Raw genomic sequence first — 10,000 nt, 5'->3', positions numbered from 1 at the left:
CATCCTAATGCAAACGAAGAATAGGCATGAAACATGATGAAGTTCGAGTCCCGCTCAAACTCGTTAGTTCCTTTGGTCGCTGCAACCTCACCCTCCTTGTGAGCTAAGGATGGGGGGGGGGGGGTTGAGGGAACCTAGAGGTCTATCTGCTGAGTCATCAACAGCCATTGCATGGCTCTCCTTGGTCCTAGCTTGGGTGGAGAGAAGGCTTAGGTGATGATCATATGTATAATATGGTCAGTCTCTAGGGCATTGACCTGCTTGGTAGGGCAATGGCACTGTCCTTTGCCTCTGCCATTCATGAGCAGCCTTTAAACCATTAAAAAAATACATAATTTAATTCGTATATATAATAAAAATCGAAACAGATCCTATGAAGAGTGACATGGATGTTTTAAAACAATTAATTGGGTGATTTTTTAATCATAGATTTCTCGATGTTAATAGTCACATATTAAATCTTGGAATAAGTTTTACAATTGAAATCACTATATAGGAAGAACAAGATAGCATTAAGCCGAGGAATACTTATTGAATATTCTCCATGGGAAACAGACATCATGTAATGGTGGGATCTTTACTTGCTATGAAGTTTTTTTTGGATAGCTGTAGAAGTTCATGTATAACAGTAATTACGTTGCATATTTTCATATTCCTTTTTATTAAAATGTTATAACTTTCATTCTCCAGGGTATGATGAAATATCTTACGCTGTTAAAGATTTGCCACAATATGGTAAAACTTCTGGAATAAATGTTGCCAGGCATTTACCTTTTTTCAAAACGGATATATTGACGTAAAGGAGTGATATTACGGTCACAAACCCGTAAAAGATAATAAGAAAGTAGGGTAAAAATTACGGTCGCCTGTATTTTACTGAAATATGGCTGAGAATCGTATATTTTTGCGAAGAATTTCCGACTGAAATTATGGTTTCTTTTAACAGTGTAACTACACTACATTTTCATATGAATTTTTACAATCATGATCAAAGAGTTGTAATGAATATCCAGATGGTGCAAATGGACCTCGATATGAATAGAAAATAAGTGAAACTCACATTGACTTGAGAGTATTGGCAAAATTCTCGCTAAAAAAAGGAAATATGCAAATGAAGTAATATTCAGCTACGAGAATGAGGGAAATAAGGGGATTTTCGAAGGTCAATTATTGGTTAGAAAATCATCTAGGATCGATTTCTGACGAATCAATTGGAAATGAAAAATATTTGATAATTACACTTCATATGCTCGGAAGAAAATGGGTTTTTAATAAGATATGTATACAGTAATGACGTGTTTGTTTTTAAACTTATGACATACAAAATTTAAGTATTGTAGTATGATTGTTGTGTTTAAAGGTTTAGGGCTATCCAATGATAAATCTGATAAAATCATGGACACAAGATTCGGTAACAGGCAACCGTTACTCTACTCAATTTTTTTTAATGAGGCGCATTTGCACTGGGGTGCCCTTTTAGCTCGGAAAAGTTTCCTGCTATCTGATTGGTTAGAATGATCTCGTCCAACCAATCAACGATCAGGAAACTTTTCCGAGCTAAAAGGGCACCCCTGCAAGTCGGTGCAATTCTGCCTCGCTAAAAAGAATTGACTATAGTCCCATTAATCTCTAACACCCTCCAAAAGTTATTTTCTACTTAATAAAATACCAAGCTAATCTTGTTCATACCTTTACATCCGGCTTCTTCAAGTGACCCAGACTCTGGTATAGAGATGCTAAGTAAGTCAGGATGCTCTTCTCATCAGGGTGACTCGTTGCAATGTCTGTAACACAGGAAGGGGATTATATCACTAGCCGCTTCCCTCTTGGTAAGGTTAGAAGAGACTCTACTGTAGATGACCAGAGTTATTCTATTGCTACTACTACAACTACCAATGCTACTATCACCACTACTACTAATTCTACCACTACTATTGCAACAACTACTACTACTACTACTACTGCTACTTCTTTTGCTACTACTACTACTATTACTCTTACTACTATTATTACCACTACTACTACTTCTACTACTATTATTACCACTACTACTACTTCTACTACTATTAATACTACTATTAATACTACTACTACTTTTGCTACTACTACTACTACTAAAATCGAAAATGCCTGAAGCTTTTTCAATTACTATTATTGCTTTTGGGGTTTCTGCCATTAACATGGGTGTCACAATCAGCACAATGGCTACTTTCGACTCTTTAGCTATAGTAAACAGCTCTTCTAGGAGAAGGACACTCCAAGTCAATCCGTTGTTCTCTAGTCTTGGGAAGTGCCATAGCCTCTGTACCATGGCCTTCCAGTATCTTGGGTTAGAGTTCTCTTGCTTGAGGGTACACTTGGTCATACTATTATATCTTATTTATCTTTCTCTTGTTATTTAAGTTATTCATATTGTATATATGAGATATTTATTTCAATTTTGTCACTGTTCTTAAAACATTTGATTTTAATTGTTAATTACTTCTCTTGTAATTTATTTATATATTTCTTCTTACTGTGCTATTTTCCCTGTTGGAGCCCTTGGGGGCTAATAACATCCTGCTTTTCCAATTAGGGTTTTAGCTTAGCAAATAATAATAATAATAATAAGGATAACAACAACAACAACAACAACAAAAACAACAACAACAATAGTAATAATAATAATAATAATAATTATTATTATTATTATTATTATTATTATTATTATTATTATTATTATTGAAATGGGGTTTCATGGCAAATTATAATTTAGTGAAGACGAACTTTAAAGAAATTTATATAGTCTTCTTAAATCTTAAACGACTAAATGGAATAATAAAACTCGCAAATAATGTGCTTAATTGACGTCACATCGATATATGAAATTACCCTATTGTAAAAGGAGTTGAATAAAGAGGTCAGCTTATCGTGAAACGTGAAAGAGGGAGGTCAATAACAAAAATGAATTAGAGGGGCACTCAGTAGAGCGCAAACATCCGCCGAGGCAGCTTATTTCTCGACCTTTTGCTCGACCTTGACCCAGACCTTTGACCTTAACATGTATTGATGGGCGTGGATTTTCGTACACTCAAATTTGAACCAAGTTTGAAGTCTCTGTGACAATGATGTCTAAACTTATGGCTGATGACTTGAATTGGACATTTTGCTTGACCGTGACCTTTACCTATGACCGTGAACATACAAAATTTAACCATTTCCAGCTTTTTATATAAACAGTTAATCCTGTAAGTTTCATTACTCTACGATTAAAATTGTGGCCAGAAAGCTGTTTACAAACAAACAAACAACCAGACGCATAAACAGGGGGTAAAACATAACCTCCTTCCAACTTCGTTGGCGGAGGTAATAAGGTGCAATGAAAGATGATTGGAGGACTCATGAGAAATGGAATCAGGTGAGATTTTTTAAAGAAACTAGAGTATTTCTGAATTCTACATAGTAATTATCTCCGCCAACGAAGTTGGAAGGAGGTTATGTTTTCGCCCGTTTGTTTGTTTGTCCATTTGTCTGTTTGTTTGTTTGTGAACTACTTCCTGGCCACAATTATATTCGTAGAGTAGTGAAACTCTCAGTGATTAATTCTTTTGTTGATATGTGGAAGTGATTCAATTTTGAAAGTCCTAGGTCAAAGGTCAAGGCAAGGTCGAGGAAAAGGTCGACGGAAGAGAACGCCTACGATCTATATTGATTCTGGGTAAGGCAAGCTAGTTTCAAGAAATAAGCTGTCGTGGCGGAGGTCTGTACTCTCAGAGTGCTTTACTACTTTGGGATGTGATGGGCTGGCGAGTGTACTTTCACCGCAGAGGAAGAAAAACACTTTTTTTTCTCTGTTCTATTCAACGCTTGAAAAAGCGTTACTAATAGAAACGTCAAATGCAAGAAAAACAAGTGGGATTATTGCTTAATCAAATGGTTTCTAATAAACTGTAATCGAAGAGGAAGAAGTCGTCCAAATACGATATCAGCTTCATGCCTTAAGAAAACATATTTCAACAGATTTGACCTTAACCTTTTAAATATAAGTTTGAAATAACCATAGCAATGAATAATGTCTGGATAGAGAAATTGAACAATGTCATCAAAACAGAAACATAAAGCGATAAAATGAAATAATTCACAGAGAAATAAGTAAACATCACATTCCAGGAGTTATCTCAAGATTAGAATTGATGTATGAAGGAAGATCGAATCTAGATTGGATGACTAACGTTGCAGTTATTCCCGGCAAAATAAGCCCCTCCCTCTGATGACGTCATAGCCAATCATGGTTTCTCCTACGTTAACAGTGGTCACAACATATCCCCTTAAATTGATTATAGGTTTGTTTAAGTTGGTATAGTTTGAGATTTGTAAGGGATTTTAAGTTTGTATAGTTTGACATTTGTAAAGGGATGTATTGTAACCTGTTAACGTGGGACACAACATGATTGGCTATGACGTCATCAAGGGTATTGCTTATTTCGCCCGGAATCTTTGCGGCAACTATACTGTAGAAGTGAGTAAAAAAAAAAAAAAAGAATACGGAGGGGCAAAAGTATGAACTGAAAAAAAAACTTATTGGAAAAAAGTGTTAAGAATCATGAACCAAATGGCATATAGATAGCATATACATTATCCAGTAGGTGTTTAGCTGATGAATACTGTGAACAACGAAGATATAATTCAGTTTCATTAAAACCAGGGATCAATTTGTGAAGAGTAAGCTCAATAGTAGAAAATTGCATAGAGGAGTATACTACGAAAAGATCACCAGATAGCAATGAATAACAGACTGAAAGCGGTAGAAGATAAGTGATGTTCCATAGATGGACAATAATCATCAAGGATTCAATTGTATGAGGAACCTGAACTATAATTGAATGTTTCATCCATCTTATAACAAAGGCATAGTCAGCAAACTGTCCAGAATGTCTCATAAGCCTTTGGTAATTTAAAATATTGTTATTCTTCTTAAGATATTTTAATTTTTCGTTACTTGTAGTTTATCCATTTTCTTATTTCTTTTCCTCACTGGGCTAATTTTCCCTGTTGGAGCCCCTTGGCTTATAGCATCCTACTTTTCCAAGTAGGATTGTAATAATAATAATAATAATAATAATAATAATAATAATAAAAGAAAGGAACATCACATATTCGATGTGGTCCCGTAACTGGAGAAAGAGAAAGAAAGACGTCTTAGACCTTTCCAAAGAATGTATAAGCGTAATTTCAAAAATGATCCTAGAGGACCTAGAGGATCTAATACATATATGACGCCTATAACATGTCTACCTTAAATGAGAATAATAGTGGGGCGGTCGAAAAATGTACTTCTCTTTCGTTGAAGTAGAAATTTAACCAATGAATATCCTCTTCAGCTTCCAAATAGAATACTAAAGTGGGAGTGATACAGTGGAGCAGGTTAAGGCAGATTTTGTGATTTAAGCATGAAAATTGGCACGATTGTTGCTAATAGGTCACTTTTTTTTCAGAAAAAAAGGTGCTAGTCACGAAAAACGTTCAACATGGCGGCCATTTTCTCAAGATGGCCACCAGACGTGTCCTTGTTTTGTAGTTTTGCTAAAAAACCTTAGTGCAAATTATGATATGATCATGAAATTTGACAATAATGTTCTGTGTATGAATCAAACAGGAAAATAGGGTCAAATAGTTTGAGAGAGAGAGAGAGAGAGAGAGAGAGAGAGAGAGAGAGAGAGAGAGAGAGAGAGAGAGAGAGAGAGAGGATTTGAAAAGACGTCTTTGATTTGGAGATGTCCCAGAAATGTGAGAGAGAGAGAGAGAGAGAGAGAGAGAGAGAGAGAGAGAGAGAGAGAGAGAGAGAGAGAGGGATTTGAAAAGACGTCTTTGATTTGGAGATGTCCCAGAAATGAGAGAGAGAGAGAGAGAGAGAGAGAGAGAGAGAGAGAGAGAGAGAGAGAGAGAGAGAGAGAGAGAGAGAGAGAGACTGAGAATTTGAAAAGACGTCTTTGATTTGGAGACATATCCCAGAAATGAGAGAGAGAGAGAGAGAGAGAGAGAGAGAGAGAGAGAGAGAGAGAGAGAGAGAGAGAGAGAGAGAGAGATTGAATACCTTCTCCTACCTTCAGCATCGAGAATTTTCTCGACTCCCAACTCTCTATGAGCTACATCGAAGGCGTTGTTGAGATTTCGAATGGGCTCATCTGGCGCAAGGGAGTCGTAATCTATTATGTCAGGGCGATGAGCGTGGATCAAAGCATTGAATCCCATACCGTCACTCCACGAACCTATGGAAGAAAATGATTAAGATGATATATTAGGACTAAAGCATATGCTGCATACAAACACATACACACACATCCATATATACACACATATATATACATATATATATATATATATATATATGTATGTGTATATATATATATATATATATATATATATATATATATATCTATCTATATATATATATATATATATATATATATATATATATATATATATATATATATATACATATATACATACATATATATATATATACTGTATATAATACACATATTGGAATATTTACATATATATGAAAATTTATACAAATATACATATAAATTATCATATATTTACATATTTATATATATCAATCTTTATATATATATATATATATATATATATATATATATATATATATATATATATATATATATGTGTGTGTGTGTGTGTGTGTATTATGGACTTCATACCAAAACATTGGTTTCTCCAACCTATCTTACGTTTTCTGGAGACAATTAGATAATCACCATAGATTTAAGAGAACGACTTTACACTACACTGTTAAACATAAACAGCATTTTTAATCGTAAATTCTCCGACAAAATATACTGTTCTCAGTCATATTTACCCAACTTTGTTATTATATTTTACAGGTTGGTGAACGTTATATCACTCCTTAACGTCAATATGTCAGTTTTTGAAAACGTTAAATACCTGGCAAGATTCAACCCAGGATTTTTACCGGTTTATTTTTAATTTTTTTTTTACGGCAAATTTTTAACCGTGTATAACCTATATAATTGAATAGGCCTACGTAGAACCTCTAATGATTGTGTTTAGGTAAAACCTAGGCTCGTCATATGGTAACATTTACAAATCAACTTATCTGAAGCTAGATAGTTATGAGGTCTTTTGACTGGCTGCATATTACTACATTGGATCCTTCTCTCTGGTTACGGTTCACTTTCCCCTTGCCTACACACACACACACACCGAATAGTCTGCCCTATTCTTTACATATTCTCCCCTTCTTCACCCAAAGTGTTACCTATTGCACTGTAACTCTTCAGTGGCTACTTTCCTCTTGGCAAGGATATAAGATTCTTTAGCGATGCTAAGCAGCTCTTCTAGGAGAAGGATACTCCAAAATCAAACCATTGTTCTCTAGTCTTGGTTAGTGCCATAGCATGGTCTTTCACTGTCTTGGGTTAGAGTTCTCTTGCTTGAGGGTAAACCCGGGCACACCATTCTATCTACTTTCTCTTCCTTTTGTTTTGTTAAACTTTTTATAGTTTATAGAGGGAATATTTATTTTAATGTTGTTACTGTTCTGAAAATATTTAATTTTTCCTTGTTTCCTTTCCTCACTGGGCTATTTTCCTTGTTGGGGCCCCTGGGCTTATAGCATCCTGCTTTTCGAACTAGGGTTGTAGTTTAGCAAGTAATAATAATAATAATAATAATAATAATAATAATAATAATAATAAAGTTGTTTGTTACACTTACTTGAAAAGTCCTTAATATTGAGGTTTGGATAATCATCAGTTATCATCTTGCACCAATCCAGAATTTTCTCTTTTTGGGTTTTCTTGTTACCACGGCCTGTGTCATCTTCTCCCTGATAATAATAATAATGATAATAATAATAATAATAATAATAATAATAATAATGATATAAATATAAATATATATATATATATATATATATATATATATTATATATATATATATATATATATATATATATATATATATATATATATATATATATATATATATGTATATGTATATATGCGAGTGTATGTATTTGAGTGTGTGTATATACATATATATATATATATATATATATATATATATATATATATATATATATATATATATATATATATATATTATATATATATGTACATATATATATATATATATATATATATATATATATATATATATATATATATATATATATATATATATATATGTACGCTTGCGTGTGCGTGCCTGCTCACGTACACAAGTACAGCACATTGATACGTAATTTAGCCATTACCGTGGACGAACATAACTTTATTCAGTCAAGTATGATATTTTGATGAAGGTTATCCGTGCTTGGTAAATTTTCAGGAATTTATTATTATTAGAATATTCATATTAGAATGTTTACCAGTTTTTCCTTCTGAGAAATGTTTACGAAGTCTTGCTAAAGTTCTTTCGATTCAATAAATATCACATTTGACAACCTTAGTGAAGCTGATTTCTTCCAATATTTTGTCATGCAATATCTGAAGGAGAATTGAAATTTCAGCGCAATAACTTTAATAGAGAGAGAGAGACAGAGAGAGAGAGAGAGAGAGAGAGAGAGAGAGAGAGAGAGAGAGAGAGAGAGAGAGAGAGAGAGAGAGTGCCATAGCCTTTGTACCATGACCTTCCAGTGTCTTGGGATAGAGTTCTCTTGCTTGTGAGTACACTCGGGCACACTATTCTATCTTGTTTATTTTCCTCTTGTTTTTATAGTTTATTTATGAGATTTATTTTATTGTCACTGCTATATTTAATTGTTAATTACTTCTCTTGTAGTTCGTTTATTTCCTCATTACCTTTCCTTACTTGGCTATTTTCCCTGTTGGAGACCTTGGGTTTATAACATCTTGCTTTTCCAAATAAGGTTATAACCTAGCATGTAATAATAATAATAATAATAATAATAATGGCCTGTTTTACTCCATTCTTTCCAAATGAATAAATGATCTCAAAACTCTTTTCTCCATCTTTCCACCTATTGCTTCTTCTTATTTTCACATTTCACTCCCTTTTAAGTTTCCTTACGTCACTAATACCGTGTAAACCAATTTACCTACCTTGCATTTACTTATGTACATACGTACACACACATACATGCATGCATATACAACATAGAAATACATCTGTTTATGCTAAGAGCGTGTAGGTGTGGTAAGCGTTTGCGTGCGTGGGCAAGTTATTAAACAGAAGCAGTAAAATTAGGTTTCTTTAAAAGGAAAATATGAATAATAACGGGTTTTCTTAGAGTTAAGAAGAACCACTCATTCAACCATTATCAAATTGCCAGATTTAGAAATTCACGAGTGAACACTACGCAGAAAGACGGAAGATAATGCACGGGAAGAAACTTTCATCTGTCCCTAGGGGACGCGGACAGGTGGCTATTATCCTAAGTAATGTGCTCGAGCCGACTTCAATTATAAATCTCGTCAAATTGATGGTTACAGACCAATAACGAGTGAAGGATAGGGGGCGGCCATGTTGGATTGGCGAGTGGGAGGGACTTTGATAGGATTGATCCAGAACTTCTTCTTCTTCTTCTTCTTCTTCTTCTTTTCTTATTCATCTTCTTCTTCTCTTTTTCTTCTTGTTCTTCTTGTTCTTCTTCATATTCTTCTTCCTCTTCTTTATCTTCTTCAAATTCCTCCTTCTTCTTTTTATTTTTCTTCTTCTTCTTCTTCTTCTTTTCTTATTCATCTTCTTGTTCTTTTTTTCTTCTTGTTCTTTTTTTCTTCTTGTTCTTCTTCTTGTTCTTCATATTCTTCTTCCTCTTCTTTATCTTCTTCAAATTCCTCCTTCTTCTTTATCTTTTTCTTCTTCTTCTTCTTCTTTTCTTATTCATCTTCTTCTTCATAATTTTCTTCTTCTTCTTCTTCATCTTCTTCAAATTTCCCCTTCTTCTTCTTTTTCTTCTTCATTTGCTTCTTCTTCGTCATCTTCTTCTTCTTCTTCTTCATCTTCTTCTTCTTCT

General features: G+C 33.8%; 1 protein-coding gene across 1 annotated transcript in view; it reads right to left on the bottom strand.

The window, feature by feature from the left end:
- The window catches only part of LOC137616751 (alpha-actinin-1-like), a 37,233-nt gene that overhangs the window by 1,826 nt on the left and 25,407 nt on the right, over positions 1-10,000 (bottom strand). The window contains exons 5-7 of the mRNA XM_068346752.1: positions 7,738-7,849; positions 6,084-6,248; positions 1,690-1,784 (exon numbers count right to left, since the gene is read on the bottom strand). Of these exons, the coding sequence (XP_068202853.1) occupies positions 1,690-1,784; positions 6,084-6,248; positions 7,738-7,849 (372 nt within the window). The remainder of the gene's footprint in view (positions 1-1,689; positions 1,785-6,083; positions 6,249-7,737; positions 7,850-10,000) is intronic.

The sequence above is a fragment of the Palaemon carinicauda genome, chromosome 22 (assembly GCF_036898095.1).
Source record: "Palaemon carinicauda isolate YSFRI2023 chromosome 22, ASM3689809v2, whole genome shotgun sequence".
Lineage (NCBI taxonomy): Eukaryota > Metazoa > Arthropoda > Malacostraca > Decapoda > Palaemonidae > Palaemon > Palaemon carinicauda.
The sequence above is the reverse complement of the archived record's forward strand: the minus strand, read 5'-3'. Positions and strand labels throughout refer to the sequence as shown.